General features: G+C 39.5%; 1 protein-coding gene and 1 pseudogene across 2 annotated transcripts; both read right to left on the reverse strand.

The window, feature by feature from the left end:
* Positions 1-1,222: 1,222 nt before the first annotated feature.
* On the reverse strand, positions 1,223-20,169 carry APELA (apelin receptor early endogenous ligand). Of its 2 annotated transcripts, XR_004314311.1 has the most exons (4): positions 19,898-20,169; positions 18,449-18,538; positions 14,383-14,593; positions 13,989-14,004 (listed from the first exon to the last, which is right to left on the reverse strand). XR_004314311.1 is itself a non-coding variant. In XM_014563273.2 (3 exons), exons 1-2 carry the CDS (start codon positions 19,971-19,973, stop codon positions 18,450-18,452), a joined length of 165 nt encoding a protein of 54 aa, XP_014418759.1. In that variant the 5' UTR covers positions 19,974-20,169; the 3' UTR covers positions 1,223-1,540; position 18,449. The 2 variants fall into 2 exon arrangements, 1 of the variants encoding a protein (XP_014418759.1); XM_014563273.2 differs by lacking the exons at positions 13,989-14,004; positions 14,383-14,593 and adding an exon at positions 1,223-1,540.
* On the reverse strand, positions 1,873-2,334 carry LOC102523949 (annotated as a pseudogene).
* Positions 20,170-20,562: the final 393 nt, after the last annotated feature.

Below are 20,562 nucleotides of genomic sequence, written 5' to 3' on the forward strand. Positions count from 1 at the left end.
TACTTGCAAAAGTGTAGGCTTGTAGTCCATGAAATATACCTGAACTGTATATTGTTTTTTTCTCTTTTTGTACAAATTATATAAATAAGTACATACATGTTTTAAATATAATTGTAAATAGCTTGTGTTTCTACTGAAATGCACTTGTGTAAAGGAATTATAATTCACCCAGAAATCATTTAGAGTTTCCCCAAAATATCCAATTTAAATAATGAAATAACATGTTTCACAAAACATCTTTTGTGTGTGAATTTAATTACAGTACTTTGTATAATCACCTCCCATTGCAAAAGACACTGTTAAGAAGCTATGAAAGGGAGACAAACATTCATGACGTCAGAATTTCTATTTCAAATTCTTCATACATTAATCCCAATCTTTTATTTTAGCAAAATAAGAGATAATGGCTCTAGAATGTTTATAAAGTAAAATTTCTAGTCAAGACATGAATGTGTAAATTTCATATCTGGAATTATCTTAACTGTAAAATAATAAAAACTTTATGGCACTGAGCTAAACAGTCTTTGAATAAATACAAATTAAGAGCATATTTAACAACTTTGGAACAACTGATTATCATATCAGTACAGTTCAGACAGGACAGTTTCCTTCTTAGGTAATCAAATATTTAAATTCCTTCTGATTTTGTATTTACACGTCTCATCACAAGTTGAATAACATCAAAACAAAGCCTAGCAGAGTGTTGAGCACTCATATGTTAGAGACAGACCCTGCCCTGCTTGAGACTTCATTGGCACAGGTGTATTTTAAATGTCAGTTTTAAGTTGGCTTTTCTAAGAAACTGTCGACACAAATGAATTAAGAACATAAAACAGAACTTCAAAGGAAATCGAACATTGGTTTCTTATGACTACATGTGGAGAAACAGGTTTTTGAAATGAACATTTCAGTTATAATATAAAATGAACTACAATTATTTCAGACTTTGTTTTACAACTTTAAGTGGGTATTATTCAAAGTAAAAATAACGTACATAAACATTAAAGCCTATTATATAAAATTGGTAGAAATTAGTAACTTCTTTCTTAGTCTCTCTATATAATCAATGAACCAATTATTTTCTCCCTAAACTTTAAAGTCAAATAGTCAATGGAATTGATTTCAGATGTAGAATAAAAAGAAAATCACTCAAACATATATAAAGTAATTTTAATACCTTTGGAAAACTATAGGAATGTGAAAGAACAATTTTAAACTCTTGCACATTTTACTATTAGAGAGTTCTAAGACATTAAAACAGTTTTTCTTCTTAACTCAGGTAAGAATAATAATGTGCAGAAGAAGAGAGAATTTTGTTATGCAAGCAAATAAATATACTTCAAACTGGACTGCTTTTGAATTTATGTTATTTTGCCTCTAAAGAGAAACCAGGAAGAAGAGAATCCTGTGAAGCTAATCAACCATCCCAGGTGCTTTCAAACAACTCCTTTTCGTCCAGGAACTTCTAAGCAATCACACAATTACATCCTTTCCTTCGCTCTTCTTCTGACAGACCCAGTGAGGTTAGACAGAAAAAGACCTGTATTTGGAAGCAAAAGAGAAACAAATGTAATAATAAATGCTATGCAGCAGACCAGTTTACTCATGCTTAATTTCTTTTTATACCCAATGAGTTACGAAAATTTACCAGGTTTTTCAGTGCTGAAAGATATTTTCTTACCTTTCAATATAAATATAGCAACTATATTTCTTAAAAGTTTCAATTTATACAATTAGTTTTTTTTTATATTAAATGATTGTTCCCCTAATAATCTTCACTTCTCAATGACCTACATTGGTAGTCTCAACAATTTTTCTTAATATTTTGGGGTTTTACTTTTTTTTAATTTTTAAAATTTATTTATTTATTTTGAGTTTCATGGTTTTATTCACACAAATACAACGTGCACGAGCTGTCTATTCATTTTCTTCGCTGCGCAGCCTGGCGTTGGGATTGGTGACTGATGGCGTTGGGATTGGTGACTAGGCTGTTCTTTCCACAATGGCTTTGCGGTTCTCGGAGGAGACGTTGTGAGCAATCTCAGCACAGTAAGATTTGTTGCACATCAGCAGCACTTCGAGCTCCTTGACGTCGTGGACCAGGAACTTGCGGAAGCCGCTGGGCAGCGTGTGTTTTGTTTTCTTGTTGCTCCCGTAGCCGATGCTGGGCATCGGGATCTGGCCCTTGAACCTCCTGCGCACCCTGTTGTCGATGCCTCTGGGTTTCCGCCAGTTCCGCTTAATTTTGGCATATCAGTCTGACTGGTGCCGGATGAACTTCTTGGTCCTCTTTTTGACGATCTTGGGCTTCAGGAGGGGTCTGAGGGTGGCCATGATGCTGACTAGGAGACGGCTTCCACCTCCACAGGTAGTGCCGAGGAAGAGGGGGGCGGATTTTTTATTTTTTAATATATGCTTTTATTTATATTTTGCATAATGTAAAATTCTACTAAATAAAGCAACTTGGCAAAAACAAAACAAAAAACAAAACAACACATTCATTCTGTCCTGTAAGTGAAAGCACTCATCTTTTGCTCTCTGGAAGGAAGTTCTAGGTCACTCTTTACTGCCTGACTTTGATCATGACTGTGGACGGCAATAGTCAATCTAGAATGGTATGTTTCAACGTTTGTTTCCAGTCTTTCTTTGCTTGCTTTTCATTCTCCAGTTTAGAGTTTGGCATTGTCTTTTCTGCTGTCAGAACATTAAGCTGTCCACTATATTGGAATAATGTTCTCCTCATTCTGTTTTACTTTCTTTTGAAGATCATCATTCTTTTCTTTTACAATTTCAATGTCTCAAAATACTCATTTTCCTTTTCTTGGTTCTGATTTTTTATTGTTTCTTTTTCTCATTTCAGCCTGACAGTTTCTTTCTGTAACATGTGGGTTTTATGCAACAGGTCTTTTTCATGACTATGAGAAACCTCAGCACTCCTTTCCTTATTAGCCATTTCTGTCTCCTTTTGTTTGGAAAGGTGATTGGTCAGGATTTCATCTTGTAATATTTTGCATTCTGCTCTCGAGAACATTGCCTCTCAGAGTCATTTCGCTTTTCTACAACCTGATTTGGATTATTTCTTATACCCTTCAGTTCCATTTCCAGGGCTCAGAGAGTGAGTTCAAGCTGCTGCTTCATTTCAGCTTCTTCATTATATCGCTCTTCTTTTCTTCTTAAATGCTCCCTAGTTTTTTCATCTAGCTTGGCATTTCTCCTCTTCTCTTTCTCTTGTTTTATGGTGAATCTGACTCAGAACAAGGCCTGCTATTTGATATTCTTCTGGATATTTATCTTGTTTGTTTGTAACATATTCCTCCATCTCCTCATTTTGCCTAATTCTCTGTGTTTATTTCTATGTCTTAGGGAAGTAAGTTACATTTCCCAATCTTGGAGAAGTGGCCTTATGTAGACGACATCCTATGGGGCCCAGCAGCACACTCCTCTCTGTCACCAGAGTCATGTGCTCTAGTGTGCCCCCTAGATTGGTTGTGTGGGCTCTTCTGTGGGCGTGTTGGTAGGTGGCTTTGGCCCACAGCCCGACTGGCTGCCAAGCCCTGCCTCATGTAGTGGCTGCCAGTCCACTGGTGGGTAGGGCCAGGTCATGGTGAGGCTAGGTATGTGGCCTGGGGGTCCCAGGGCTTGTGCCAGCCATTGGGTATTTGGGGCTGGATACCAGCATGGCTGCCTGTGTGTCCAGGGGAGTCCTGGGGCTGGTCCTAGGCAGTTTATTTTGACCACCTCCCAAAGACATGAAAGCAGCCTCTTGCTTTATTTCTAGAAACTTCTACCTCCTTCATTTTTCATTTACCTGACAGTCATGGTGGGGTGTTAACTATAATTAATTTAGCAGCAAGAATATGCAGTATGCCTCTTCTAGGAGTCATCTCTCAACTCGGACTGCCAAAAATTTGAACATAATGAGATGGTTTTTTTGCTTATGAGACAGGCAGACTAAAAGTATTGATAATACTCAGTTTTGGCAAGAGTATGGGGAATACACATTCTCATTACTTGCTATTGGAAATGCAAAGTGGTGAAGCTTTTCTAGACAGCAATTTGCCACTAAGTACCAATGTTTAAAATATACATAACCTGGAGGGTTACTTAAAGTGGTGATATGAAGAACTCTGTGGTCCCTGTTCCCTGTGAATCAACCATAGCTGGTGAAAATTATTATTATTATTTTTAATATTTAAATCCTCTGGAAATTGTTCTAAGAGAATAGAGCAAACAGAGAAACATTTATTCAGGTGCTATAGGATGAATGTTTGTTTTCCCCCAAAATTCATATGTTGAAACCTAATTTCCAATGGATAGGGGCCTTTGGGAGATTATTAGGTCATGAGGGTGGAGCCCTTGTGATTTGGATTAGTGCCCTTACAATGTAGAACCCACAGAGCTCCCTTCCCTTACCACCATGTGAAGACACAACAATAAGACGACCATCCATGAACAAAGAAGTAGGCTCACACCAGACACTGAATCTGTTGGTGCCTTGTTCTTGGGTTGGGTAGTACAGTGGTACTTATTTAGTGAAAAAAAAAAATCCACATAAGTGGACCTTCACAATTCAAACCTGTGTTATTCAAGGGTCCATGTTCATGTATTGGAAAACTTAATTGTCAAGATGGCAGTACTTCCCTGCAGATTAAACAAAATGCTATCCAAGCCACAGCTGGCTCCTTGTAGAAACTGACAAGCTGATATGGAAATTCAGAGGAACCAGAATAATCAAAACAATCTTGAAGAGCTACAAAATTGGAGGACTCACACATCCAGATTTAAAAACTTGCTACAATACTGCCATAATCAAGACAGTATAGGGTTAGTTCAAGGATTGACATATAGATCAATAAAACAGAACTGAGAGTCCAGAAATAAAACCTTACATTTGTGGTCAACAGATTTTTTACAGTAGTTCCAACATAATTCAATGGGGGAAAGAATAGTGATTTCAACAAATGGTGCTAGAACAACTGGATAACCACATGCAAAAGAGGCTGAAACCCTTCCTCACACCAAATACAATATGTAACTCCAAATGGATCATAGACATAAATGCAACAAAACTATAAAACTCTTAGAAGAAAATATAAATGTGAATATTTGTGATCTTGGGTTAGTCAGTGGTGTTTTAATATAACATCTAAAACACAAGCAACCAAAGAAAAAGTAGACAAATTAGATTTTAACAAACTAAAAACTTTTGTGCTCAAAGGACACCACCAGGAAAATGAAAAGACTACCAAAAGAATGGAAGAAACTAATTTGTAAATCATATATCCTATAAGGGCCTTGTATTCAAAATATATAAAGAACTTTTACAACTCAAAAATAAAAAGACAAGTTAAGTCAATTGGAAAAAATGTGCAAAGAATTTATATAGACATTTCTCCAGAGAAGATAGACAGATGGCTAATGAGTACATGAAAAGATGCTCAGCATCCTGTCATTAGGGGAAGTGCAAATCAAAATCACAATGAGACACCACTTCACATCCATTAGGATGACTATAAAAACAAGTATTGGTGAGGATGTAGAGAAACTGAAACCATTCTGTATTGCTCTTAGGAATAGTAAATTGCTGCGATCACTGTAGAAAATAGTTTGGCAGTTCCTCAATAAGTTACTCAAACACAGAGTAACCATATAATCCAACAGTTTCACTCTTGGGTATACACCCAAGAGAACTGAAAGCATATGTTCAAGCAAAGACCTGTACACAAACATTCAGAGCAGAATTATTCCTAGTAGCCAAATAGTGGAAACACTAGATGACTGGATAAACGAAATGTGATTTCTCTATACAATGGAATTTTATTCAGCCATTAAAAAAGAATGATTTCCTAATTCATGCTACTACATGGATGGGTCTTGAAAACATTAAGCTAAGCAAAAGAAGCCAATCACACAAGAAAAAAAACACATTGTAAGTCTATTTATATGAAATGTCCAGAATAGGCAAATCTATAGAGACAGAAAGTAGATTAGTAGCTGCCTAGGATTAGAGAGTTGGTGAGAAGTGGGGAGGACCTGGTAATGGTATGGATTTTGTCTTATGGGGAGATAAAAAGGTACTAAAATTGATTATGATGATGGTAGCACAACTACTTGACTATAGTTAAGAACCACCGAACTGTATAGTTTAAACGGGTAAATTATATGGAATGTGAATTTTATCTCAAAAAAATGTTTTTAAAGTGCATATCTTAGTGATTCTACTTCTAGACAAGTTTTGTAAGAAAGTAAGCGTACAGGTGTTCAGATGTGCATACATGTTCAATGCACCATTGTTCAGAACAGTATAAATAAGTAAATAAACATCCATCAACAGAGTCAAGTTAAATAAAGGCTGTTCATATAATGAAAAAAAAGTCATACAAAACGACTGTTTCTGTATCTACAAATAAGTATATCTAAGTTTAGCAAGCTGTAATGAGGCAAAGTAGTAAGTGCATTCCACATGTGTTTAAATAATATGTGTATGTATCATACATATAATTTTTGTATATATAAAAGTGTTACTACAGCAGAAAAAGTGAGGGATAAGTATAAAGTTGAAAGCTCTAACACAATTTCAATGTGAATGAAATGTGAAATCTAAAGAACTCCAAAGTGACCTGAAAGTTACTCGGGCCAGTGTCATGAGAGACCTTCTATTTAATACATGTACACACACACACACACGCACACACACACACGCTCATACACACACATACAAAGTGGCAATTGATCAGAGCCTTGATTGAGTAGGAATAAACTCGATAAAGAGAAGGGAAAAAAGAATCCTAGATCCTAGGCAGAGAAAATAAAATGTGTGAAAATTCTGAAGTGGAAAGGAATAGGACACATTTACAAACTCACAGATAGCTACAGGGAGTCAGACAGGGGTTGGGATGAGAGAGAAATGCTTTTCCACTGTCCAGTTTTGTGAGTTACATTAAGAATTTTATGTGAATCTCAAGTAGGATGAGAGATACCTAAAAAGTATTAAAGCAGCATGAAGCCATAAGATGAAAAATGGATAAAACAGCAAAAGTAGATACGAGGAAGTTGGTGCAAGGCAGACAGTACGTAGGTGTGGGTGGTGGGAACGAGATAAGTTCGGAGCTGGAAGACTGAATTTACAAACGGACAATGGCTAGACCATATATTAAAATAGAATTCTGACCCATAAACTCTGTAACAATTGGCCCCACATGGTGAGAATTTGGTCAATAACTGTCAGCTTTACTAATATTTGCCCCTAATTCTAATTCAGGACTATCCAGAGAAAGCCATACAGGTTGCCCAAACCAATCACACAGGAAGCCCCACTTCTAGGTAACCTGCCATCAACTGTCCCTTACCAACAACCTGTAATCAAATTAGGTTTGAAGTTTTCCTTTTTTTTCTATGTGTTTTCCCACTCTCCTGCCTCTCTTTAATCCTCTGTCAACGCAAGTGATGGTGGTTGACTCCCTTGCTACAGCAAGCTATGAATAAATAGGCTTTGCTTGTTCTCATTTGGATTTTTTTTTTTTCCTGCAGAGTATTAGCAGTGTAAAGAGGTAATTAAATCTAAAGGAATGGTTGAAATAGAGCAGGAGAGAGTAAAGAGAAACCCTAGCATGCAAGTCGTCCCAAGTAAGATTAAGCCTGCCTAGGAGCCAGAGGGTCAGCTAAGAATTTAGCAGGAAAGTTTAAGTGTGGTATCCTAGAATTTAAGAGAGGGATTTTGCAGGCTGAGTCTTCAGTTGCTAAATTCTGCTGAGAAATCAGAGGGAAGGCCAAGAAAATGAAAATGATTGGTTATTTTAAAGAAATTGTAAGACAGATGAGAGTAGGTTGAAATGTGAATGGAAAATAATGCATCGGAGACAAGGACAGAATCCTTGAGAGCTTTGACTGAGGAGTGTGTGTGTGTGTGTGTGTTTTACTGTGTAGTCTTACCGGCATTTAAACCTGTGCTGACATGACGATCCAGAGGGCAAGAGAGAATGAAGACAACGTGTATGTGGCAGTTTTAAGATTCCTGAGAAAGTGGGAAGGGAGGGAGGGGGTCCACGCATGGATGGAGGCATGGTCCCGCCTTCGTGGCACTCAGAGGAAGAGGGTCGGGGTGAGCAGAGTGGGAGGCGGGTGAGGTGGGATTTATACTTGGGAGCTGAGGGATATACCATGTGATGACTTGCATTTTCTCTGTGACGTGAGGCAAGGCCCTCTGCTGAAAATGAGGAAGATAAGGGTCTAAAATTTGAGGTGCGTAGAAAAAGTTAGAAGCCGTTAAAGTGAAGCGTAAGGCAAGTTGACCACAGAAATGTAGGTTTGCTAGACAGCATGGGATTGGATGAAGAATTCAAAGGGTTTCCAATCTGACTTCTTGGGTATACTCCAACAGCAGTACCATGCCTGGTTGAAGACTTCAGGATTCTTCCAGAACAGTGAGATGAAGATAGAGTGGCAGGAAACTTGTAATACTGGCAGCAATTATGGAAATAATCAGTCTTAGCAGGAGAAAAGGACCAATCAATGGTCAATGCTCTGGAAGGCTGAAGGGGCTGGAATAGTGACAGTGGCTGACCAAGCTCCTGGCATGACCACGGATGTGCAGGTGGACATGACCATAACCATGACCCCGTGGAGGAGGTATATAGCTCAAGAGGCAGAGTGTATACTTAGATTGCATGAGGTCCAGAGTTCAATCCCCATTATCTCCTAAATAAATAATAAATAAATAATAAATGGAATTACCCCCCAAAAAAACCCCCCAAAAATAGTCATTGAATTGTACACTTGAAATTAGTGGATTATATGATATGTAAAATATGCCTCAACAGAGGCATATGTTAAAAAAAAAGAAATGTAGAAAGCACAAGATATGTGGTTTGTATGATTAATTATTTTTTTTATAAATATTTATAAATAATCTGAGTGGTAACAAGTAAACTATCAAGGATTTTAATTGTAAATTAGCAATATTCTGAGGAATTGTAGACACGCTTACAAGATTTTGACTGTGTCTGGTGACAACTGCTTATAATTTGTTAAGATCAGGAAGTTTAGAACTCATCTAACATTCTGATATTACTGGTATTGCGGAGGGAATTGTGGCGTTCAATACCACACATCACTATTAAAAAAAAGATACATCCAAGAATGAAATGTACTGAAGAAGTTAATAATAGGTGATTTTGTTTTTCTCAAGGCACCTAAAAAATAAAAATAAATAAAATAAATATTCTCTTGCTCTTATCTAAGATTAATCAATTTTTCAAATATATTACTGCCCTGTAATAATATAGTTAACCTGCTATCACTATGTCACTAATTGAATACTTAACTGAGAACAAACAGAAAATTTATGCTACAAAGAAATTTTAGATTCCTGAAAATGACAGCGAACAGCTACTTTTTTTTTTTGGTGAGGGGAAGTAATTAGGTTTTTTTTTTTTTTTTGGAGGAGGTTCTGGGGCTTGCTAAGCATGCACTCTAACGCCTGAGCTATTCCCTTCCCCGAGAACAGCTACTTTAAGTAAATATCTGCTGCAAAAAGAATTATTACACACTTTGTAATGAGAAATCAGTCTCCAAAGTGAAGAAAACTCTGAAATGAGGCTTTAGTCCATCATATACATATTTTGTATAGGGGAATATACATTTATTATAATAATATACAAAACAGCTATATTTTTATACATTTATATATTCAATATGTTATAAATATTACCATTAAGGCATTATGGTCTTTATAGAAAAGTTTTAATTCATCAGTAAATTAGGGATTTTTCTCTAACGTGGTCTTTGGATGCTGGACTATGTTTAATTGAGAAAACAGTAATTTTCTATATTTTAATTAGTTTTAAGCAAGACATCCCACAGATATTATAGTCCATGCAGGAATCCCCTATACTTAAAGCTGCTCTCAGGCTGCTCATACACCATAAGGTTATAATCTAAACTTTAGGGGCTGTCTGGTCTTCAAGGAGCCCATATTCTAGTGCTGATAAAACTTGATGAAGTAAAGTTGAGTATGATAAATGGCTTTAAAAAACCTACAGACAAAAATGTAGTGCGGGGGAAGGTATAGCTCATTGATAGAGTGCGTTCAACCCCCAGTTCCTGCGTTAAAATAAACAAACAACCTAATTATGCCCCCCAAATAAAACAACAACAACAAAAATAACAACAAATAAAAATGCAGTGATTGTTGAGAGTGGAAGATTATTTTAAGCTACTTGGATCAGGGCAGGTCTCATACAGAAAATGGAATTTGAAGAGAACCCTGGGGGAGGGGAGGGGTTTCAGCTTGGTGAGATGAGGGAAGGATTTCTGGAAGAGGAAGCACCTTCCAGAACAGCACAGACGTAGGGAATCGAGAGTTCAGTTTGACAATTAATATCAGGAAATAAAGCTGAAAATGTGTGTTGGGGCATGATGGTAGTAATTCCTGAATGCTAAGATAAACGTTTAATTGTATTCCATTCAGCAAAATTTATGGAGTGCCTGCTGTAGCCCAGGCACCTTTTTCAGCTGAAGATACAAAGATAAATAAATACAAGCCACCATCGAGAGTTTAGCTCAGCTACTCCATGGTATTGCTGCCAGGTGTGTGCTTTATGTGGCCCCCAGCCCCTCCTGCACATGCCCTGGAGAGCAGTGCAGGGTCACAAGCAAATGGAAGTGCCTGATGTGACACACCCCCTCCACAAACAGCCCTTGTGACCAAGAGTCTCCCTGCCTCCCAGGGCCTGTTTACCTAATGTGCCCCTTAGATAAGACTCCCTGGGGCTGACCAAAACCTAACTCTTTTGGTTTGAAAATGAGGGAAGGGGGCAGGGCACAGCCCTTCAAGGAATGACAGCAATTAACACCAGGATGGTGGAGGATTCAACTCCCAGTTGGCCGTGAGGATTAAGATGGTGGGAGGTTTGACTTCTAGTAGACCTTGAGCTTCATTATATGCTCATTGTAACATAGTAACATGGTGAATAACATGCCCACAGGCGCCATGACCGTCCCAAGACTAACCGCAAAAGGCCAAAGAATGTGTGGTGGCCCAATTCCTGGGAGTCCCAGCCCCTTTCCCAGGGTAGTTGGAATGGTCCCACCTGTAGGCGTGTGAAGCTACTGAGCCCATATAAACAGGTAACACCATGCCTGGCCTCCCTTTCTCACTCTCTCCTCTTCAGAGACAGCCCTTACTCTAAGTGTAGAAGAGAATAGCCTTTGTTTTGTTGGAGGTTCACACCGACACCATGACCTAGCCCACAGGGATGGCTTTGAGAACAAAGAACGCCTGCAGCAAGAAGGTTACAGCAACCAACCACACCCCCCCCCCTTGTTTTCTGTATAAAAGGAGCCTGTATTCTGACTAGAGCAGAATGGTTCTCCAATACATTAGTTTGCCATCCTCTCGGTCTGCCAGCTTTCCGAATAAAGTCGCTACTCCTTGCCCCAACACCTCGTCTCCCAATTTATTGGCCTGTCATGCAGCGAGCAGAATGAGTTTGGATTCAGCAACATAAAAAGTGTGTACCTATTTTTACTTTAATGTGAGCACCCACCCACTCCCACACCTTGTGGCCTTTCTCTTGCCTTTTGAAACAGCCTGCACTCTATGCAGTATGTATCTCTCTAAATAAATCTACCTTTACTCAACGGTGGCTCACACTCGAATTCTTTCCTGCATGAAGCCAAGGACCCACACTTGGCGGGGCACATCCCAGGGGCTCAGCCAAAGCCTGGGACACGGCCCTCCTCATGCCCCACATCCGTTTTTCCTGCATCAAGTTCACCAATATGGCTCCAGCCCTGGAACCCAAAGTGCTCCACCCACAGGGCCCTTATTAGGCACATACCCCAGGTCCTGGCTCTCGGTCTGCACACTGCCTTCTTCCCAGGGGGCCCCTCCAGGACATGCCGGGTACTTCCTCCAAGACCTGTAGCAAACTTCTCTATTTCAACTTACCAGCTGTTGAAAAAAGGCTTACTGTTCTGCTCCACTTCACAAATGTTAATTTAACAGTCCAGACACCTGCACTACGCCTTCAGAGAATTTTCAGGAAAGAGGGGAGGAACCCCATTAGTGGACATATGATTACCATGCAGTGAGTTCAGTACTTGCGCAGAAGTGTGCAAATGGTGCTGAGAACAAAAAATGGGCATCTAATATTGGTAGGGGTATCAAAATCAGGGAAGGTGTCTTGACGGATGACTTGATAGTGAGGGGAGAGAGTAAGGAAAGGACCCTGCAGGCAGAAGTGTAGCTTGAGGATTGGCAAGAGGTGAAGGATGGACTGACATGAAAGTAATGGTAACCACTCTAGCTACTGTGTGTTTAGCACCTACTACGTGGTAGCTATGGCGATGATAAGGTAAACACCATTACTAGCTCCACCTCACAGACGTGGAAGGGGAGGGAGGCTTACAGAAGATAAGTGACTTACCAAGGATCAGCAGCGAGTCAGCCGTGTGGCCAGAGCTAGAATCCAGGCAGCCCAGTCTTAACTCTCATCCGCTCGGAGAGAGGGCAGGGGAGAAGAGGCGGGGCTGGGCAGGGGCATTTTGTAAGGCGGTCCTTGCTAAATGATGGGCGTTCTCACTGTCCTGAAGACCTCAGAGACAGTGGAGGATTTTAATCAAGGGATCATGATCGGATTTACAGTTTAAAAAGATCAGATGCTAAAACAAAAAAAATGGGCTTTCCAGAACCAGAGCTGGAGGCTGGAGTGATCAGGTGTGGAGGTGATGCTGGAGAGACACGATGGCACTAAGACAGTAGTAACAGAGATGAAAAGAGGAAGCAGGGCCATTTGCAGCAACATGGATGCTCCTGGAGAATGTCATTCCAAGTGAAGTAAGCCAGAAAGAGAGAGAAAAATACCAGATGAGATCGCTCATATGTGGAATCTAAAAAACAAAAACAAAAAACAAACAAACAAAAACAAAGCGTAAATACGGGACAGAAATAGACTCATAGACAGAGAATACAGACTTGTGGTTGCCAGGGGGGTGGAGGGTGGGAAAGGATAGACTGGGATTTCAAAATTGTAGAATAGATAAACAAGATTACACTGTATAGCACAGGGAAATATACACAAAATGTTATGATAACTCACAGAGAAGAAAATGTGACAATGAGTGTGTATATGTCCATGAATGACTGAAAAATTGTGCTGAACACTGGAATTTGACACAACATTGTAAAATGATTATAAATCACTAAAAAATGTTAAAAAAAAAAAAAAGAGGAAGCAGGGAGTCAGGTAGAAGGGACAGGAACACGGATGTTTCACTGCACAGGGCCTCATATATAGTAAACATCTAGTACATGATGGCTTTATAATTATCCTCCAGGTTTTGAGAACATAGGAGAAATACTTGAGAGAGAGGAATTAAAGACTCTACTTTTAGGTATTCATTCAGTCACGCATCAAGTATCTCTGGAGGGCTGACGACAGAGAGTCACTGGGCACATAGATGGGATCAAAGCAAAGTTCCCGTTGTCCTGGCACTTACGTTTTAATGGAGAGAGGCAGACACGAAACAAACAAGAAAGTAAACATATGTTCTGTCACGTGGTGTTAGGTGTTACGGAGAAAAACAACCTAGGAAAAGGAAAACAGTATCGGGTAGGGGAAGGAACTGTTTTTTTTTTTTTTTTTTTTAAGATGTTGAAGGAGGATTAATAAAGTGGCTGCATTTAGGCTAACAGATTGCTTGCCCTTAAAACGGTCGACTAATCTGACTGACCGGTTGCTGCTCACAGTCCCAGGCCCACTGTTAAAACTAAAGCTATTGATCTTACTGCTTCTGCTTTATTCCAGTAATCAAAAGCAATACTCATACTTGGTTTCTGAATTGTTCTCAGGGAGGTCACAGAACTGTAACCTTACGAAGTAGGCCAAACACCCAGAAGACCACGCCTTGGGCGCTTGCGAGATAAAGAGATGGAAAGAGTGACAACCGCTGGCGTCTATAGAATCGGTCACCTGGAGGCATCGTGACGCCATTCTAAGTCTTCTGCTGAGAAAATGATTGTTGATTGTTATCAGTACTTCATTGTTTGAGCTATGGCTATATAACCACCCCACCCCATCCCCAAGGAGGGTTCACAGTTTTGAAGGCACCAGCCTGCTGTGAGTCCCCTTTGCCCGGCAAAGCAATAAAGCTGCCTCTTTTCTTCTAAGACCCAAGACCCGGACTCTGAGTTATTTGGCTTGTCAGGGACGGGGGCCATCTTTCAGCAAGAATGTGACCCTTCTTTTTTTAAATTTTATGTAATCTTTTTAGTTTTTTTTGGGGGGGTGGTAATTAAATTTATCTTACTTTATGCTGGGGATTGAACCTAGGACCTCAAGCATGTGCTCTACCACTTGAGCTACACCCTCCCCTCCTGACCTGTATTAAGACTTTATTCTGGTACTGCTTTTTTGCCAGCAGGGAAGTCCTTCCTGATGACATCTATGGTACTGGAACAGAGTCGAGTTACAGGAGTAGCTGTGTGGAAGCCGTGTCGGAGACATGCTCGTGCACTGTGGCCGTGGGCTTCCAGAGTCTGCAGGGCAGCAGAGGTGATGCCAGGTTGGCAGTTGAACACCCCGTACGGGTCCTAAGAGGAAAAGTATCTCTTATTCCAGAGATAGCCAGACGGAAGCATGGTGTCACTGAAACCAGGAAAATTCATTCTATGTTTTTCTTTTTTTTTAATTAAAAAAAATTTTTAGTTTTTTTCTTTTTTGGCGGCGGGGTGGGGGGGATTAGGTTTATTTGAGGTACTGGGAATTGAACCCAGGACCTAGTGCATGCTAAGCATGCGCTCTAGCACTTTGAGCTCTACCCTCCCCCCTCATTCTACCTTTTGACCCACAGAGACAACTGATGTGTTCACTGGATTTCAGAAGAAGGAGGTCACTAGGGAACTCTCCCTGGGAAGCAGCATGTTGGAAGACAGACGGGAGGAAACAAGTCACCAGAGTGCACTACGGGGTCAATGGTGCACCTTTTTTCTTTTCTTTTTTTTCCTAAGATGAAATAGATCAGTTTGGGTTTGTTTTTTTGTTTTTTGTTTTATTTTTTCCTATTGTGTGTGGGTGGGGGGGTAGGTAATTAGGTTTATTTATTTATTATTATTTTTTAATGGAAGTACTGGGGATTGAACTCAGGACCTCGTGCATGCTAAGCACATGCTCTACCACTGAGCTATCCCTCCCCCTGAAAGAGATCAGTTTTGACATCTTGAACATTCTGGGGAAGCGAGTCATTTCTGGATCACGGTGCTTGAGGTGTGGAGAGAGTAACCACGCCCCAGAGAGGAGTCTCTTAATGGAAGACTAGGAAGGCAAAATAGGAGAAGTGTTGCAGATGAAGATGTTTGTAGTTTGAGGGCAGTGTCTGATTTTGAAGCTTAATTATCTCCATTTTCTCTAGGAAGAGGAATTATCTCTTGCTGTGAGTTGGATGAGGGGGTTAGAAAGTTTAAGGAAACTGGAGGTCATTAAAGGTTTGAAATACAGCTGAATGGAAATCGGAGGTGCATCAAAGAAGAGTTAACTTCCCGAGAGCCCTGCTAAAGGTGGTGATGACGTGCTCCACTGAAGTGGAGGTTCTGGGTGCAGCGTTGGCTTTCGGTTAAGCCAAAGAGGCAGAATGGAGTGAGAAGGGCCAGGACACCAGGACAGTTGAGTAAAAATTTTGGAGACAGGACAGAGGTTTGATCAGGGGGGTCAGAAGCCCATGACTGTAAGGGGGTAAGAATCAGGCAGAAAATAGACAACCAGAATCATTTACATTTGAATGGCAATCAAGGGTGATAAGAGAGTATTAACTGGTCTCAATTTAAACTCATGTATTGAAAGGTACCTTTACCAAAAACATTTTCATAGCCGTTATCTCTGGGAAATGAAAACGAGGAATGAGGTAGGGTGACAGACTTTTACTTTGGACTTGACATTCTCCTAGACTGTTAGAAAAAAATGTCCTACCGTGAACATATATTATAATAATTATTAAAAAGCTGGAAAGAATACATGTTAGCAGAGTGTGTAGTTACCAGGAGAGCGTATTTATAAATAAAATCGAGGCTGTAGTGAGACAATACTGTTGGAACGGGACAGCATTAGCACCAAAGCCCCTACCTCATTTCCGCTCTACTTCTCACACCGACCTATAAGCTTGGGTTTCACCCTTCTCTTGCTTTCCTTCACTCTAACCACTGAGGGCTGAAGGTGATGCCAAAATATTTGTGAGAAAAAAGAAGCACGAAGAAAATGAATTTTACACAGCATAGATTTTCTATTTAACTACCTCAATTGTTAGGAAATCTCACTGAAGATCTTTGACAAGGACTCCAGGAGAAGGAAAAATGGACAGAGTAAAGGTAATAGGGCTTTCCCATCCTAAACCACACTAAAGGGTTAATCTGTAAAACTTCAAAGTCAACTGTTTACCTTACCTATCCTTTTACCTTCCTTGACCCTAACTGAGTCAAGTAACTTGTGATTTTTATCTAAAGCATGAAGGAAACAGAGGGGGGCAAATGAACAGGAGGTTCTGCGCCAGAGTTCTAACACCTGCGTTTACAGTGCTTTTATCCAGTTGTCAAAGTACCTGGTCACAAGACATATTAAAAATGTGCAAGTATTTAGGACAGTGAGAATCACGCTATCAAACCCGAAGGTAGCATTTTGCTGGCTGAGCAAGATCTTGGGAAACTATCTTAACGTTTACCTTGCACTGGCTTTTATACTATCGCTGGATTCTAAAATGTGACTTCTACACATTCTTTAAAAAACTGTTAACTGGAATGCAGGACTGGTCTAAACACTGAGAAAATGGACGCTGTAACCTGAGCCATTCTTTAAAAGGATTACCCAACTTTTGTAAAGGATTGCTGTTCTTAACAGACTTATGTGGCTTTGACTCAAATTTCCCTTTGGTTTACAAATTTGGTTTACAGGTCAAAATTTTCCTTAGCTTTGACAATTCAAATGTCCCTAGTCTATCTTGTTTACTGGCAGCAGAGTTTTTATGGCAGGTGGTTTGTGGAGAAAACCAATATAACCTGTGGCCGACTAAGGGCTTTTGTTCGCGTTTGTGAGGTATCTTTCCCTGCATATGCAGGAATTCCCTCGCTACTGCAAGATGCCTCTTTTGTTATCTGTGGAGGAGGGCTGGAGAAATCTTGAACTTCTCCACCCATCCTAAGCACAGATTTTTATCATTATTTACATAACAGACTGAAATGCATTATCTACACATACCAAAGGATGTTTTTCACATATAAAATCCTTTTAATGCATGTTTGAGTCCCTATTAATTGGCTTCTCAAGAACTTTTTATTGTATCTTTCTGGATTCCTCCACCAAATTTATTTTTCATGTTTTACTAGCAAAAACAAATTTGTTACAGATACAGGCATAGAGAACTTGGCTTTTTGTCTTGGTTCTCGTAATAAATGCTTATTACTGAACTGTTCTTCCTTCATCTGCTGTCTGACGCCGGGTGTTCACTGGCTGGAAAAGCGCGTATTAAAACAGGCACAGCAATCATTCTTCCCTCTGAATGAAAAGTGCCATAAATACCCCAGTCCACAGGCCAACTCAATACGCTAATTTAGCCATTGCCTGTGTTCTGTTAACCAGTTGAAGGATATTTCTATGACTTATTTTTTTAAAGGAAGATACATTTCATGTAAATTAAAGAGCTTAAAATCATTACAATGGAATGTCAAGTTCCTTATTTTTTAGTATGAAGTAACTTAAACAGGTGTTTGAAGTTAGTTGATTCAAGCAGTATTCCTGGTGATGGTGGTGGTGTAAAATCATTGCTTTTTCCATGAATGTTAAAAAGAGGGAAAAATGCTATTCAGAATTTATCCTTAAAGATGCAACCATCTAGACCAATTCTATTAGTGAAGCTGGAAAGCTGCCATGTCAGTAATATTAAGTTGATTTTACATATTAAAAGAAATGTTTTCAGAAAGAATAAACTACTAAGTATTGAGGGTAATACATCATCCATTTGGTGATATTGGGCAAATGTGTCCAGAAAATTTTTAGCACACAGTGGTCTTAATGGGAAATGTGCTTGTTCTGGAAAACACAGGGAGCTAGTCAGTGTTTTCCAAAACTCATTTTTAAAGATACCTTTATAATTAAATTCTCCTAGTGCTTGGTTCTTCAATTACGAAAATTCTCAAGCACATACAACAGTATTAATCCTCATACAGCTATCACTCAAATTCAACAACTATCAAGATTTTCCTCATCTGTTCCATTAAATGATGAAAGCAATTCCCAAACATCATTTCATGTCACTGTTACTACGCCAGCTGTGAGTATGCGTTCCTGAAACAGACATCACTGTCAAGCCATGATCACACGTGCAAAATATGAATAAACATTCTCAGGGATATCTAATCTGGAACATTGCCCAAATGCAGTAAAACTCTTTCTATCAGAAGTACCTCAGGGGAAGGGGACTCGTGAATGGAGGGGTATACATCTCCTCTGAAGACAGTTGTATCTGGGCAGCTTTCTCCTCATTGCCAAATTAGCTGCAGGGGAAAAAAAAAAGAAAAATATGAGAAGCATTTACCAAAAATTAATGTTGTTTAATTTGGAGGATGTGAGGGAACATTCTCGATCCAAATTATACTGTGATTATTTGCTATTTGTTCAGATGTGCAGTGATAAAACAAATTAAGGTGATGCAAATGCATGACAGGTATTCCTAACAGTTCACGTTTCTGGTATACACAGGGATTCAGTTATATATAGAGTCCTTTTCATATTCTTTTTCATTATAGGCTATTACAAGATACTGAATATAGTTCCCCGTGCAGAGGAGAAACAGTTTGAATAGCAATTGCTGGAAACAGTAAGAAAGGATCAGATGCTTTTGGAGTTGTTAATTTGAAATTTTTTTCTTACTTATGTAAAAGGGCAGACCAGGAGCCCTTATTTGAAATAATCTCAGTGATCAAACTTCTGATTAACTAAAAGGCAGAGACTGAATATTTAATCACTTATGCACCATCTTCTGTTCTAAATGGGGAAGTATATTATCAAGTGAATAATCTAACATATTTGGATATAAATTTTGTCACCTTTCTATTTAAATTTAGTTGGCTTTTTTCTTAGAAAACTTTATATATAGATACATATATATATGTATATACTCTTTTTTTTAACTTGCCAGTGCTTTGAAATCTTAGATATTTAGTTTTGAAGTAAAAGCACTTTAGAATAACTTTGTTTACTAAATTCCTGGTATTTAAGAACAACACAACTGATGGAATCCTTGAAAAATATGTCAAGTGAATTAATATTATTTATCTTGACCAAACGTGATAATACTAAAAATGGCACCTTTTAAAGTGGCACATCTGACTATATATCTAGAAATAACAGCTGTCTTTTTACTTACAAGTATAACATACCTATGCTAGCTTTGGAATCAATTTTCTTTGAATTTAGAAAAATAGTGATAAAATATTTATCACCATTTTAAAATCTAGCTATTTTTAAAAACATGCAAATAACAGACCTACCAGGATAGACAACAAATTTCTGAAATCCTACACACTTATCCTCAATTCTCCGAAGCACACCTAAGTGGTTTTTTAAAGTTGAAGTACAGTTACAATGTGTCAATTTCCGTGTACACCATAATGTCTGTCATACATATACATATATATATTCGTTTTCATATCCTTTTTCATTATAGACTACTACGAGATACTGAATGTAGTTTATTTTATATATAGTAGGTAGTATCTGCAAATCTCGAACTCCCAATTGATCCCTTCCCACCCCAAGTGATTTTCAATACAAACACAGTCGTGCTCGGAGGCCCATGGGCACAAACAGGCATAAAAAACAATTTACTCGGTACAAAAGTGTCAAAGTCCTACCTGCTCTCTGTCCGTGGATAAGGAGAGGACTCATCATAAAGATTAAAAAAAGGAAAAAGAATTGTTGAAGTCTCATTTTTCTGCCACACTGCGCTGGAGCGACGGCGCGCGAGGTAAAGCGAGCGGTCCGAGCGGCCTGCGCGGTGTCCGCGGGGCTGTCCTCACATTCTGAGCCTCAGAGCTCGGGCAGCCGCGTTCCCCAGAAAGGTTAATGATCATAGCAGACAAGGTTGCTGGTGCTCAGCCCGAGCCCCTCGGCCTCAGGCCCCTCCTCCACCCGCTCCTCCCGCCCTGGCCGCGCCCCTTTATTTCCATAAGCAAATATTGGTGAAATAAACCATTCAAGCGCCCGGTAACTTGGGAGGAACTGTCCCCGGCAAGCTCCGGGGAGAGGCCCGACCTGGGCCTGGGGAGTGTGCAGCGCAAAGCCTGGCCTGGCCTCCTCCCTCACCATTTACATCTGTTTACACTTTGCATTGTCCACCCAGGTCCCACATGCAGAAACACACAGGAATGACAGGAAGTCTCCCATCCCTTTCGGAAGGAATTCTGAAGCTCTCACTTAGCCCGCCAGATGCTTTGTGGCAGAACATGCGCTGAAATGCTTTCTCTTTTCCAAACCTGCTGCAAAGTGGGGCCCCCTTGCCCGAAATCTCTAAATTGCT

This window comes from Camelus ferus, chromosome 2 (assembly GCF_009834535.1).
Source record: "Camelus ferus isolate YT-003-E chromosome 2, BCGSAC_Cfer_1.0, whole genome shotgun sequence".
NCBI lineage: Eukaryota > Metazoa > Chordata > Mammalia > Artiodactyla > Camelidae > Camelus > Camelus ferus.